Source organism: Buteo buteo, chromosome 9 (genome assembly GCF_964188355.1).
Source record: "Buteo buteo chromosome 9, bButBut1.hap1.1, whole genome shotgun sequence".
NCBI lineage: Eukaryota > Metazoa > Chordata > Aves > Accipitriformes > Accipitridae > Buteo > Buteo buteo.
The window spans coordinates 925,684-941,742 of record NC_134179.1 but is presented as its reverse complement, the minus strand read 5'-3'; the positions used below and the strand labels follow the sequence as shown (position 1 = coordinate 941,742).

The window sequence follows — 16,059 nt, the reverse complement described above, 5'->3', positions numbered from 1 at the left end:
CAGATTTCGACAAGAATTTTGTCAAAACTTGAAAAAGCAAAAGTGCGCTCATAACCCCAGTACACACACATCTACCACTTCCTGCAGCAGCTTGCTGTATTTCTACCAAAGGAGAAGCCCCACTTCTCCTCTGACTTAAACCTGAAACATGGAAATTCATGAAAGCCAGAGAAACGGAGAACTACAGAATTTACAGTTACTCATTTTGGATCTTCTTTGAATTGCGTGGCATGAAGTGAACAAAACCTTAGTCCACCAAGCCTTCCTAGTCTTCTCTAATCATCAGCCACACAGGACTTTAACAGTTTTCTCTTCATCCAGTACTTTTTCCAAGGTTAGTAAATACTGCCACTAATATTATCTAAAGACAGTAGTCTTCTTGGATTGCATTTCCGTAATGTGAGAGGGTCTATAGCCTTGACTCTTGCAGCTTTTTGTTTTGTTTTTTTTTTATTTTTCACATTTAGCAGTTACTTAAGGGAGAAAAATCACATCACTGTCTCAGGTTTTCATGAGAGCTTTTTCCTCTAGAACACACCACAATATTTTTCCTAGGTGTGGAAGGAAGAAAAAGGTGAATGAAGCATTAATGTATTCCCAGAAACATTCAGAATTAATTTCTATTTTATTAAAGGAAGCAAAAGCATTATGAACTACTTGAAATCAAAGGTTCATTTATTTTTATAAGAAAATTCAAAACAAGACACTTGTGCTAAAAATATTTACACATATGTTCCAACAAATCAGCAGTTCACTGTTAACTGATATATCTCACAAGGGTGACCAAGAGACTTCAGAAATGAACTTTTTTTCTTAAGAAAAAAAAATTGATGTTTTACCTCTTTCTGCCACAGAATGTGAAGAGTAGCAGCCACAGAGCACATAGTTGAACAGTACTAAAGATTTTCCTAATATCATTTGTTTCATACTATCAGATAAGGTATGAAGATTGTCTGTAAAACCTCTATGGTTGTGTGTCCAGCAGCTCAAGAAATCTCTGTCTCCTGAGCACATACCCTTTTCTAAGATGAGATGAGATGGAATGCTTCCAATAATATACTTCATTTTTAACATCTTATGTTAGAGGCATTTTAGGACATAGGCGAGTCTTTCCCTTTAGCTGAACCTATGATTTAGGACTTGAGTAAGTGTCAGTTTCCAGCACAAGACCAAACTGAGTACATTTGTCTTTTGAAATGTCAAGAGCTACAGCACAATCTTTTCCCCACTGACCCAACAAAATCCACAGCAAGTTTTACATTCTTAGGAGCACCAACATTTTGTACTTCATTGTTAACTAGTCTGGATACTGTGACTGACCAAATTTATCTTTAGGACAAACATTAACACAAGACAAACCGGGTGATCTTGGAGAGCTCAAGGGAAAGGGAGCTCTGGGAAGGGACTGCAGGTGTCAGGACACCACAGCTTCCAGAACCTCCTGCAAAAGCAAATTCAGCAAGGAATAATGACGAGTAAAGGATGATTCAAACCTTTTACCATCCTTGGCATTCTGGCTTATTTCTTCTCACAGCAGGGGAGCACATTCAGACTACCACTAGTATGATATTTGCCCAGCGTGAATGTCTCGCAGGAAACTGTTCAAGAACAAAAGAGTTACCATACTTCAACTATTGCCTAATGTAATGTTGTTGAGCATTCACAGAGGAGCCTATGTCAGGCAACAATAGTGCAGGACCCACCTATTTACTCTCAGCTTCTGCCGGTAGCAAGGTGGAAGCACAGGACCTCAGTCCAATACTGATCTTAGGCCAAAAGGAGAGCAGTACTGTAAGCCCAAGTGATCTACCCTCTCAGCAGTTCTCACCTTACACATCAAGAATCACATGCAGTTCTAGAGATTACTAGCAAGGGTGGCTTTAAGAAATAAATAATAAATTAAAGCAGATACACTCTCACATCCCCACATGAATAATGCATGTTCATTACGTGCATAGCAAAATGCCAACAGATTGCATTGACTAGCCTGTGAGGAAAGAAACATCATCGTGCCTTAATAAAAAATCTGTGCACTTGTGTGCAGGGTTCATACTTATAAAGCTGTATGCAGGTATATAACGTCTATCATTACCTGAGTAGCAAATGATGGATGAGGAGTATAGGTAAGAAGCTACCTGCATCCCTTATAAAAATCATCCTATTTATCATCTGTATAGGCCCTCAGAGCACCAAACTTGTAGTTTGGGTCACCATGATTTTGTACAAGTTACAGGTAAACTCCTACCCCCAAAAAACGGCTTTTTCCCGCTTTTTCAACCTTGAACAAAACTGTGTCATCGGCAAGCAAAGCTCTTACATGCCATCTCTGCTGTTTAATGAGAAGAAATAGTCTCTTCTGCTCTCACTACAGCCATCTAACAGCTTTTAGAGCACCAGCAGGTAAACAAACCTTACAATTATCCAGGCTGTTAAAAACTAAGCAGTGATATAGATAAAACACTTTGTAGGCTGGAGTTTCCAGATGAAAAAAGCAGCCAGCCTTCACCAGACCTGGAGCATTACAGACAGCATTTCAAGTCCTAAAAGCATTTGTTTATTCACTTGGATGCTTACTGTATGCTAATGGTCACAGAGCTCTTGCTCTTGCTCAGGGGCATGTGGAAAACACATGCATCATTGGAATAAGTCAGATGGTGCACAGTTTGCTCTCAACTACCAGCTTTCCTGGGAAAACCCTGCCATACAAACAGGCAGATATCAAGCCACATGAAGGGAGTAATGGTTACCGGACTCTAAAAAAGTTCTAACTGCTTGATAACAATTTAACTAGAAAGAGGGAGTGACTGGAAGCAAACTGCATTCATGTCTCTGGTGGGAACCTCATGCTGATGGCTGCCTCCTTTACCAGGTGAAATTTGGGAACCTGCATACTTGATAGGCACCTGCACTCCTAGCAGAGGTATGGCACACTGACCACATCGGGAATCCCTGTTACAATTAACCAGCTGGATGGTTCAAGCATCATCACTGTAGCTCAAACCCCAAGACAAGGCTTGGTGGAGAAACCGCTGGACAAAATATTTCAGCCTTTACTCCAGCATGGTAGTCCCTGTTGCATTTAAACAAGTGACTAGTACAGTAAATGACATTACTAGCATCTGTTACAAACAGCAACAACATAATAAAGCAGCAGCAAGAAAGAGCCAGTGCTCTAGGTGACCCAGCCTAAAGTAGAGAAAGGTAAACAGGCAGTATCTACCTGCTTTCAGAAAGCCAGCTTCCTGCCCTGCTATTTTAGAACAGGGTTTCACATACAATATCTTTGGGGCACAGGAATGTTTACCCCACAGCACTAGCTGCTAGTCTCTTGCAAATTAACGCCACAAAATCCTTTAGGGTTCATCACTCTTTCTATGACTAACTCCCACAGATTCTACTTTCTCCGTGTTGTTTCCATGCCTGCTGAGTTTTGAAAGCCCAGTGATGATCTTTGCATTCTGCAAGCCCAGAGGCTCAGCACAAAGTGACTGGCAAACTGTATTTTGTGTCCCCCCACCCCCTCTGGACTAGAAAGGAAAAATTCCATTGGAAAACATCATGTTTCCCATTGCAAAATGGATAAGATTTGGAGCCTGCTACATATGAAGAAAGGAGGTGCCATGCTGGCTTTGGTATGCTAATGCCACTTAATCCATCAACCACATGAACTTTTTTCCACTCACTGCTTCAAAAACATAACCAGGGTTAAGGCAGAAATGTCTTAGTGATGAATAAGCAGAAAGCTATCAGCATAGCCATGGAGATATCACGTGTACAAGAATGAACCAAGTTCTCTACACATTTTCAGCTGAAAAGCCATCCTCTGTTGAACTTCATACACTAACATTGTGATTCTGACACTTCAGCATATGCCCTGTGCATTATCTTTCTCCTGTTTTCTATAACTGAATCACTACTTGTATCACCACAGTTAAGTGAAAATCAGTAACATTTCTGAACCAGAGATGTTGTTCAATGGTAACTTTTTAAGAGAGGGATTATCAAATCCTTGATGGCATGCATTTATTGATGAAACTTCCTCAAAACTTAAAATCAAAGACTGACCTTGCTAAAGGGACCTCATGTGAGAAGTTACCACATAATCAGAGTGAATATTAGTAGAAAAAAAAGCTCTGTCCTATAAACACTCAAGCAACACAGCAGTCAGTGAGTCAATCCAGTATGTTGGGTGCAGAAACATATGGAAGTACAGTACATACTTTCGGGCATAAACCCACACAGAAGGCTGCATGGGAGTCGCAAAGCAACAAAAGAAAAATTGGCCCACACTAAGTTAGTATAAGGATTTATAATGTGCTAATTTCTCAGAGAAACCTCTGAAGTGTCTTGTATATTTTGGGCCTTCAGGAAAGATAGATTATTCCACTCTCCCATTAAAGGTAAACTACACTGCCTGTTGTAGACCCTGATTACCTAAGGTATAGCTTTTTCTTCATGTGGCCACACAATAACTCCCTGGGCATTAATTTTCCTGTGTTGACAAGCTCTCGGGGGTCTTTATGAATTATTTGCCCCCTTTTGAGCCAAAGGACTGAATGACTCCCAAGTCTGTAAAGCAGCTAAGAGCTGAACCCAGACATCTTGACATGCAGACCCACGTACTAGCCACAAGGCTAACTTGTTTCTCTATTGTCCTCACATTCTCCTAATATCAGGAGAGGATTTCAGAGAACATCTCAGTGGTAGGAATGAACATCACAAAAAAAACCACTGACAAAGATTTGGCATCATCACTCCCTGTCCTGGTAATCCCAGCAGAGAAGTCACCTCCTCTCTCTCAAGGGTCTCTGCAGGACATCTTAATGAAGTTAAGTCTGATCACGCACTCTTTCAGGACAGCCTCCCTCACTCAGAAGCAAGTTCTTTTCACTGGCTCTGTATTACCTGTAGGAGGTACGCAGAGAACCATGAGCAAGGACAGATCCTAGCGCTGCCGTTTACTAACGTGCCTACTGTTTGCACATAAGGATTAGGCCATCTGGTCTGGCATCAGCAAGTCCAATCAACTTACATTACCCCTTCCAGCCAATAGGCGAGGACAAAGTCCCAGGGAAAAGCACGCCAAGATTACTAGGGGAACAACAGACCCTACCTACCTATTGTGAACAGGCTCTTCTTGGAAGCAGGGGAGGGTGAGCGGCCAAAAAACATACCTGCTCTCACTGTATTCCTTCTTCTCTCTCACACGCAGCCACTTCCGAAGGAGGAAGCGCTTGCGCCGCGGGGAGGCACTGGGTGTGGAGCAGTTGGACCAGGGAGTGTCCTCATCACTGGAAGGGGTGATTTCAATGGATGGGAGCTGCAGGTATTCCTTGCTGGAGGAAGGAGAATCCTGATACCTGCTGGCCTCCAGGCTCTGCTCCTGCACTTTCTTCATCCGCCTCATCTTGAAGCGCTTCCTGCGCAGGGTTGGGGTGGACGAACTGGACCAGGCACGGCCACCTTCCACCACCTGCTGCTCTGGGACTTGCAGTGCTGGGAGCTGCAGGGTTTCTGTCATATTGGCAGCTGGCATCAGATGCCCTTTCTCTTTCTGCTCCCACCCCCAGGCACACTAGGCTCTGATCTCGGTGTAAACCACACCACAAAACCACAACTTGCCTTCCTCCTTCCTCACCCAGTCCAGTACTGCCCTCCCTCTCAAGCAGGCAACCTCATGTTCTTCACGTGCTTTCATTTAACAAACAGCAGGGTGGGGAGAGGATGTTCAGGACACAGACAAGCCACAAGGGAAGCCAGTTTCAAGTTTCTTTTCTCCTTCTCCTCTCAACAAAACAAAGTCCCTCCCCTGCCTGGTCTCTCTCAAAGCAGTAGGTTTAGCACCGAGACAAGGGTTGCCAGCAACAGCTTGGCTCACTTTCAGCTTCCTCCCCACCTCCCCTTTGCCTTCTGTCCTTTTTGCCTAATGTTGGCTCAGGAAAGAAAAATCTCCTGGGGCTGTGCTAGGAAACTCAGCCGTGGTCTTCTCAAGAGACGAAGCAAGTATGGAGTGGAGCGGCGTGGAGCTGTGAGGAGGTCAGAGAGAGAAACAAAGAGAGGGAGGGAAGCAACAATACTAGATAAAAATCAGGAGAAAGAGTAGGAGGAGCAGCATGTTCTTTTTCTGTAGCGGGTAAGACATACGCAGGCAGCTGTTGCAAGTGTAACTGCACTCTTAATCCCAAGAGACAGGGTTTATATTACCAAATATGCTGCCGCTACAAATCAACCGAATGAAAAAAGGTAAGAAGGGGTAATAGCCTTCTGTAGAAGCCAATTGGACAGGCTTTCCCGTTGTCCCACCTTCCTGGTCAGCCAGCCCACCCCACGGAAGGAGGGAGAGCGCAAACTTGGACTTACAGCCTTCTTTCACAAATAGATTTTTTTTTTTTTGTCCCCATTGACTGAGTGCTCACAGAGAAGGCAAAGAAGGAGAGGGACTGAGGAATAGGCAAAAAGGCAGTAGCAGCAGGTGGCATCAGAACTGGGAGGCTGGTTGTTTTTTTAGCTCAGGTTCACATGAGTGAAAGCTGATAAAAGTTCTTAGAGGGCAGCACTGCTTCCAAAATGACAGTGGATGATGGATGGTCTCAGGTCCAGGAACCAACAAACACACCACATAAAGACAATTAGACATGCAGAACAGATTTTAGACCAGGAAAGACACATGCTACATGGAAGATTCCCAGGCATTTAACACACTAAGAAAGCTCTACCAATGGTCAAGCACTGGGAGAACAGCAGCCTCGGGACAAGCGTTGCAAAATTCTGGCAAAGAAACCAAACGAGGAAAAACAGTGTGACATTCTCTATCAAGATCCCCTGAATTTCACTGAATGCTCCTGAATGAAGCTGTATTTTCAGGTGGAAAAATGACAGAAAACTTAAAGAATTTAAGGGAGTAACTACAATTCAGCTGTGCAAATTTCAAGTGTGCTGTAAAAAAAACCCTCTAAACCAACCTTACACAGCTTTAGTTTTCATTGTTCAACAGCCTGAACCTTTAAAAATATTTGTTTCAAGTTAGAAAATATTTGTCAACCCAAATCAAAATAGTTTCTTGCATGGACTGCCTCTGTTTTGTTTTAAAATAAACTTCACAAGAACTTTGAACATCAAAAAACTGTCATCTAGGACATAGATAACTAAACATGTCAGAAAAGGAAGATTTATAACAGCAAGAGCAAAGGGGAAGGAAACATTTTCATATGTTATGTTTTGGTTTGGTTTTAAATCCTCAGTTGCTATATTCTACTTTGTTGTACTGTCCTTTTTGCTCTGGTCATCCTGTAAGTTAATAGCTTGAGCAACTCTTCAAATCAATTTCTGGAGCTCCTGTTCACCTTGGTATCTATGCATCAGGTGTGCATAATCAGAATGCCTTCTACAAACAGCCAATTAAATGAAAAAGTCAAATAAAAGTTTTTTTTCAAGTCCAAGAAACAAAAATCTACACATTAGCCAAAACACCAATATTCCATATTTGAAGACTTGGACAGATAGCTGTGCATCCTCTCTGCCTCTCAAGGTCTGATACCTTTTCTTCCTCCTCCTCCTCCAGAATATGGAGAAACCTGAACCTGAGTACTTCAGCCACCTGTTGCCATGATTTCTATCACATCACCACACATTCCGAAGCCACCTGTACATAACATTATTGGCTACCTGTTAACACAGAAAATTAACTTTCATCTTCTTCCCATGGCATCTGGGAATCAAAACCCCACAATATCATTCCTAAATTTTAACCGAGGGTAAGTATGTGCAACTTCAGGGGAAGGGATTAGTAGCACTTTGGAGGCTATCATAAAGAAGTTTTGCTCCAAGTATTAATGAGCTTGATCTCCTGTGGAATCTTTTATCAACTACACAAGATTCTTATTCAATTGTAGAAGTACGTACAAATAAGAAGGGTCAAAGTTTGCAATTTTGCATGCTTTCTTCAGTAATAAATTGCACAGTGGACATTGCAAACCCTCAAAATCCCCACAGATGTTATCTAATTAATCAACAAGAGACTCATATCGCACTGCTCTGGGCAATAGTAGCATTAGGTAATTACTTTCTTTGGCAAGGAAGAACTGGCCCTTTCACTGTTCTGCTTTTTGTTACCATGGCCCTGCCAGTACAATTTCTTCACCCTCAGCCACACTGAACACTAGTGGAATTCACTTCAGCAAGACAAGGAACCCCTTCACACATACAAAACGGAAAAATTATTCTCTCAGGCTGTGCCATGAGACTCCTTCCACTTAGGCCAGGGTACACATGCATGGGGACTATCTCTTTAATTCCAAGTACTTCACTGATTAGTAAGCAACACTTATTTGCACTCCAACATTCTCAGCACATTTTTATTTTGGAGAGAGGATGCTGGCCACCTGTCTGATGCTCTTAGAAAAAAGAGAAGCTATGTAATGAGAGACAGCTCAAACACCTGACCCACAAAGTGAAAAATACCAGCCACATTCAAGCACTATTTCTGTGCAAATCACAACAGCACAATTTGACTGCTTCCATGAGAGCGTCTGTGTTGCTAGATCCTTGTTTAATGACTACTCCTGTAGTTTAATGATCCATCTAATGATTGATTCATTAGAGCAGCAAATGGTTGTCAATGCTTCAGGTTGATCAACAATCTCTCTGCTTTTCTCCTGCTCAAACACTCTGGGTTTTCCAGTGTCCTTAGAAAAGGACTTATGACTTAAGCAAAGAGGAAAGAAAAATCCTCTGACAAACTAAAAATCCCTTCCCTGAATGAAGACCATGAACTAATGCCAGCCCAGATTCCTTGGCAGTCCTTTCCATAATAGCTTTCACACGTGTTTAAGGGACAACAAAATGTCATCCCTGGTAGATGAATACAGAGTAGAAGATGGCACTGAGAGTACACTGTAAGAACACAATTTATCAATTCAAAGCAGTTATTTTTAAATACAGGAAATACATACAACTTATTCAGAAGACTAACAAAGTCACTCAGACACACAATGTCTGGCTACAGAAGCTCTGTCAGGTCAGGCAGGGAGATGACTGCACTGACAGACTTGGAAAAATTCAGGCCTTAACTTCCCAAACTCACCTTTTCCTACAGTTCAGCAGCATATTTAACTTATTTTCCCTTCTGTGCACACAGCTCAAAGTGGCAGCTTTTGCATGAGAAACCTGCCATGCCTACAGAGCAATCCCTGCTAGGTCAAAACTCTGATTTTCAAATTCCAAAACTTGCATGGTGGTTTTTTTTCTGTGAAAATTCTAGAGTAATTCTGTGAGTTTAAACGAAAACCCAATATATCTAACTGCATTTACTTTTGTATTCCAACAGTCTTCTGCAAGAACAGTCGTGTTATCTTTGAAACTGGAACACTTCCTTACACTAGGACTTCAGCCATCCCTTCATCTTTGCATATTAAATTAGAATGAGGCCTATTACAATTTAACATATGACAACTTGTGGATACATGCAAGGAACACATATTGGCTAGCCATTCTTACTTTACTTCAGTGCCCTACAGATCTGTCCCTTTAAATCATGCACTACCAACCAGCAGTTGCTATCATTTGAACATACACAGTCAATTTTATTTTGGATATGTGATACCGGATACCTGCATGTGTTGTTCTCTGAATCCCAAGGACTATGTTACCAGACAGATGACACAAATTTCACAGGCTGCAGGGCAAGAAATACCAGCAACAGGCTGATACCTCAGTGTATTACAAAGCAAGATGGAAGCACTCCTGTGGCCCATGCATTCCCCAGTTCTTCCCTGCTCAGTACAATATTTACTCAGGACTTGCCATGACCTCTTCCGCAAGGAGCCCAATTCAGAAAACAGTCTTGCACATTTAGTGACCAAAAATCCTGATTATTTGGGTTAAACACTGTCTCAGCACCTCTTCCTTCATCTCCCAAAAAACATGCTATGGAGAAACATAAATGCATTTTTGCCCCAGAAGACTCAGGCTGTCCCTTCCATGCTGCCTGACCAAAGAACAGAACAGTTTTCATTGTAGTTTGACCAAAAATAATAGAAGTGCTTTCAATCAAGTCTCAAGTCAGTGAGAAATCACCTTTTGGATAAATTGCATAAACTGGCCTCTGGCCTAAAATTTTAATATGTCTATCACTTTGGTCAATAATAATTGGCCTCTGAATTAAAATACAGGTGTATACATACTTGTAGTCACAGTGCAAAGCACAGCCTACACATGTGCGAAGTGCATCACAGAAATTACCTGATCCAAAAACTAGGAGCAGTAACGATCAACTCCTACCAGAATCACGTCATTGTCATCACCAACAATGTGGGTAACATCATGGGACAGAAAGGGGTTGCAATAGGCTTAGCCACATTGTATGTAATCTCTCCTACGAAAACCAAACAAAACTTGTGGAATATTGCTGGCCATTTTAACAATACTTAAAGAAGCTGAGAAGAACTCTGATCCCAACAGGGCTTTGTGCTTAGAGGTTAAGCTATATCTGTTTGTGCCTTCCCTTCCAAAAGAAATAATTCTAATGTCAGCAATAACCATTAAAGACTTCAGTCCGTGAATTCTTACTAAGAGTACCACGCGTAACTAGGCATTTAAATTTTGACCTTGTACACAGTAGCAAACCACAGATTCTTCAGATACCATCCAGAATTCCAGAAGTTGTCAAACATGATTCAAATAGCACAGCACATGATCTATTTTTTCAGCATTAGGACAACACTTTCACAGTTAGTTTCTTCAGGTAGTGCTCTTCCTCCAGATTAAAGGAGACACTTGAGCCAAAGATAGCAAGCAAAACAAATTAAACCAGTGTCATGACTTTGCAATAGTAAGTAATTCATCAGAAGATGGCAACAGGACAAAGGTTCCAGGACTTAGTTTGAGTTTTCTTTGCAGTTTAGAAATGAAGTGAATTATTTGGCACTGCCTATTGACACTGCTCAAAGGCTTCTCACTTGAGCATCCGAAATGGAAGCTCATGTCTTCTCACAAATTTCATAGAGAGAATCTAGGCTAGATCAATTAAATTATAGTCCCTCATAAAACACAGGGCAACCCATTAGAATAAATTTCCATAGGTGCTTGGTATTTGGTTTGCACTATATACATTGTATATTAAGGAAGCAAGGGGACTCCGTCCAAATTCCTTGGAATTCCTCTACCTGTACAGCACTTACCTAATAGCTCACAGCACACACCATTAACCACATGAGAACAAGCCTGTAAGTACAAAAGGTCTCTGAACACTACATTCTTCCCTATCCAGCTAAAACACCTGCTTCACTAGCTCAGGTCAGTCAAGTTTGCTGTATTTAACCCAGACCTGCACACAGAAACATGCACACCCGCTCAAGGACCCCAAGCACACTGAAAAACTCCATTCAACTATTTGGGAAGATAAAACCCATTGCCTACACACGTGTGACAAACTCTCACAGTTCTCATTAAAAAATTGAATATGCCTGAATTTTATTTGCCCCAAGGGCAGCAAAGTTAAGATAAAAATAAATCCTTGCTTCCCTCCGCTAAACCACATGCAAGAAACACCAAAAAGCTGGATTCCAAATCACACCCTAACAAGTGTTCAGCATAGCAGTAATTAGGCCTTGTAGCATTTGTGAGCAACTCAGCCAATACTCACAAACACAAGCAACAGAAGTTAGACTCTCAACTGAAAGCGGGGTGAACAAACACGTACAGCTAAGCAGAATACTGCATTGCTCGCCACAGGATTAAGTGTTCTCCCAGGTTTTACACATACGTATCCACCCGAATATTGCAATGTAAACCCCTACTCTCTAAAAAAAACCATTTTGCTTTACTGTGATACATTCACAAAACAGTTTCAGTAAGAGCTTAACTCTTTCCCCTCTTCAGTTTAGCCACCAAATATTAGGCAAGTGGCTTAAGTCCCAGCACAATGCTCTTGTAATTTTTACCACTTGTGGGTTTTGGACAAGTAACTGAAACAGCCCCTTTCTTCCAATAGTGAGAATCAGCACCCAACAGACAGTTCTGAAAAGCACACTATTTGCATGAAAACATGAAGAAACTTCCACAGATAAAAAGCCCCTCTAATCAAGCAAGCACAGACCGCAAAGTACAAGGTGTTACTAGTTGAAAGGAGAAAAAAAAAATTCAGTGTTCATAAGAAACAGGACAAGCCAAAGTACAAGAACGCTACATTTTGGTATTTGCTTCCATTCTGCACCTGGACAAAATGAAAAACTTCCAAACAAAACTAAAATAGAAGGAACAATGTTTTGTTACAGAAATCCCTACCATCTGGTAACTGAGACTCTCACAAGATCAGTCATTTTTCTTTTCATTCAAGGAAGGTGCAACTAGTTACTTGTACAAGAAGCACTCTGGAAAAGGATAGCTTTAATCAGAACTCAGAGACTTGAATCTCAAACTCCTACAAAACATGCAGTGCCCTTCCTGTAAGTAGGGGTTACATAGATCTGCTTCCCACCCGGGCCTTTGTTTTAGCTCAGAAAGAAAAACACCAAATGCTTTAGCGAGTACTGTATGGTCCTTTCTAGGATGGCCTGACTCCAATTAAAACTTGTATTTGGCTAAGAGCAGTGGTTCCCAACTCATGACTTGCATGCTGTTTGCATGACTAATACAGGAAATAGAGGAATCTAAAACTTGAGTTTAAAGAGAATAAGTAACATTACCTGTAGACCATTATTTTCTGACAGCATGGTTGGAAGTGGAAGAGTCTTAAGTATTTCTGCTTTCTGTCTTATATTTAGGACAGCTAAAAACAATCCTGAAACAACTGTCATCTCCCTCCTTTTTTTCTTTATGATATAGGAAAAGGTAGAACATTTTTGTCCTGCAAAAATACTGTGGAAAGGAATGCCTACTTCAAAAAAGACTTTCCTGAGTCTTATTCTGCACAACGCCAAATGGAAACCCCCAAAACTAGCTCTGAACTCCCCAGAGCCACCAAAATGGCAGGACAGAAAAGGTTATTTCCTGTAATTGGTAAATTCATTTTATAATAAGCATATAGAAATTGCTATTTAAATACCATTCTTGTCCATCACCTCAATTATCCACAACTGCAGCAGCAAGCCTGATAGAGCCCATTCCTTCAATTAAACAAATGGCAGATGACAACTGTCATTTTTCTTCATGATCTCTGAAAGAGAGATCTTTAGAAAATACTTCATGAACAGTTGAAAAACGTCTCCTCCATCTGGCTTTGTCATTCACACTTACAATCCTGCACTTGCTGTTATGGAAATGATGCCAGCCACGTGCATTTCTTCCTCCCCAGCACATATTTGACATGCACATATCATAGGATACAAACGCAAATCTCTCCCTTGATGTTTATTACATGCCATAAACATGTCTGATGCATGAAATATGCACAGACTGTAAAACTCGTACCCATGTTTCTTGTTTGCATAACAGAGCACATGTACCACATCTGCAGCATCAGTAGGTAGAGATTAGAGTAAATGAGTATAGAAGAGTTCTATACATTGAGATCACAAAGCACTGTCACATGCATTGTCAAAGTAGATGCCACATTTATCAACTATAAGCAAGAATGCATTGAATGTGCCCCTCGGGCAGAAGTTTTACCTGAGTACGCAGGTACAGGTGTAAAACAACTGATAAAGGCCTCCACAATACACTAAGGAATGTAGCAGACCCTGTATTATCTTAGAAAGTCATTACAGCTATTGCTCAAACATGACAGACACCACCCTCCTGGTTACATCTTCCCAGCAGCAATCTGTTACTACGTTTTCATTTGTTAAGGCTAGTGATGCCTTTGCTGCAACAGAGCAGGCTACACTGCTAATATAGGTTGTAAATAAGCTAAATATACACACACCATTTCGAGTGCCACAGAGTCTCTCACTGACCTAGTTCCAAACAGTTGCTGAGGATCATCAGCCTAATGGTCATCTTTTAATGAAATAGTTTTGAACTGTCAGGTTATGTCGCAATCACCAGAAGTCTGCTTCCTGTATTTTCCCTCTAACTTATCATTATATACGCTTTTGTGAGACTATTGGGGATAGCAAGGTCAAACTCTGTAGAGGCACTCAATAAAGGTCAGAGTCAAGTGCTTTGGGGAGAAGCTTACGCTAACAATGCCCAGACTGTGCTCTATCTATTTCATCTATCCCCAGAGCTACAAACACCAGTAATGACCATAAACTAAAGGAAATTCTTTCCTTTGTTTGCCTTTTCATATAAAAGTAGCAACAGCAGCAAACAGGTGACACTTCTTCAGCTGTTTGGGTTTTTAAGTAATGTTGAACAATCATAATTTCTTTTTTTATATACCAAGATTTTTACCCACAAGCATGTTAGATTTGAGTAGTGCTAGGTTTTATCTGTGATCACAGAGGAAAGGGTTTGCACCACACATCACCTTTTCTACCCTGTAAATAGCCTCTCAGCAATTCTCACAGGGTTGCAAACAGTATAAAGCTTCTGTAAGCAGAACTATTTGAAAAGGCTTTATTTTTCCTTAAAGCCAGGGAGATGAGGCATGAGCTATTTAGATTGTTGCTGAGACTGCATATTAAATTTCCTGGGATACAATCCTACTTTTCTCTTTTGTCCTTCAGAGAAAGCCGCTTCACGTTTTGTCTCAATTTCCTTGCAAATAAAATTGAGGTTAAAAGAGCTGCCTGATGTGGTAGAGCCATCTAAGTTTCATTTAAGAAAGCATGTAAGTCATGTGACTTCTTCAGAAGACAGACAAAATGTACAGTCCAGGAGACTTGAAGAGTTCATCTGAGCTATGAGAGCTGGAAATTCCATGTCCTGTCACCAACAAGATCAACTGCAGTACAAAACAAGCATCCATTTCAAGGTGGTGAATAGAAAAATAAGGAGTTTATTATTTCTCTCTCCTGATCAGAGCTAAAGCATGCATTGGAATCCAACTGCTTGTGAACTAGAAAATCTGTTCTGCTGAAAATGAGTAATTCGTAAGGATGACAGTCTTACCATCCTGTGGTTTTTTTCTGTATGAAATTTGGGCAGGGATGCACCACTATTTGCTGAGCTTTGCTCCTCAGTCAACTTCTCTAGTTATATTATGTGTGATGCCGATTTCTCTCCTACCACGTCTGAACTATAGCTCAGAAATTGTGAACAACAGGAAAATAGTCTCAAGTTAAATGTAATGCCAACTACTTCAGCAACGTATCTTCTGCTGTTTGTGTCTGCTTTTTGTTTCCAGCTCCTACCAAGTTTCATGACTACTGCCACATGCTTACTATAATCTCCAGTCACAGGTGACTTCCAACATGCAAGGACACAAATTTACGTTTAAAGTCCTTCTTAAACCAAGGACCAAGATGATTGCAATGTGACACTACTATGTGCAATACCATCTACATGAAGAGAAGAAAAACAGATAACCTAAAAAAATATTAAAATTAGCTACCCATAACAGCACCAGAAGATAAAAGCTACTTGGTACAGGGGCTATGCACTTTCTCCTTCATCCAACTAAATGTGGCTTTTATTTGTCATGTAATTAAATTTTAGAAAAGATAGCACCTTAAATTCACATTACAAGTCTGTGTCTCATCATCTTAACTGATTTAAATGGAACATCCACGACAGATCACTGCTTCATCCCGAGATTCCTTGGATGTGTCATGAATCCCTAAAACGAGATACATTTCACATTTGGTCCGGTTTCCTCTTCCTGCCTTCCAAAGCCCACAGCCCCACAGATTTCTCTGAAGACTTTATATGGCAGAAACAAAAGAGCTGCTAGAGGACCCTTTACCAACGGGAGCCTGCTGCTCTCTAGTGGTTGAGAAGCTGCAGGCTGCATAACAGCCTAGTTTGTACTACGCGGTCAGCATGAGCTTGCATTTAAAATGGTTCCTTGCCTCCAAGATGCTGTTAAATACATGCACACAGAATTGACTTTTAACACAACATTGCAAACGTTTGAAGTCGTTAGCCGCCACTAAATGTTGCCGGACACTTTCATGCTTAACAGTGTTATTCTCTTGTGAAGAGCCTGTAAATTCATAAGCCACCTGCAAAATATCTCTA

The 16,059-nt window shown here is 41.1% G+C and overlaps 1 protein-coding gene across 10 annotated transcripts in view; it reads right to left on the bottom strand.

Annotated features, from left to right (window-relative positions):
- Positions 1–6,106, bottom strand: part of GRAMD1B (GRAM domain containing 1B) — a 103,731-nt gene extending 97,625 nt beyond the window's left edge. For 4 of the 10 annotated variants that reach the window (XR_012651468.1, XR_012651469.1, XM_075034826.1 and 1 more), the window contains exon 1: positions 5,175–6,041. Coding sequence is in view for 7 of the 10 variants with exons in the window: in XM_075034826.1 (XP_074890927.1) it covers positions 5,175–5,536 (362 nt within the window). In the remaining 3 variants the exon portion in view is untranslated. Of the gene's footprint in view, positions 1–1,146; positions 1,599–5,174 lie in introns of those variants that run through there. The other 6 variants (XR_012651470.1, XM_075034827.1, XM_075034832.1 and 3 more) reach the window with 4 other exon arrangements.
- Positions 6,107–16,059: the final 9,953 nt, after the last annotated feature.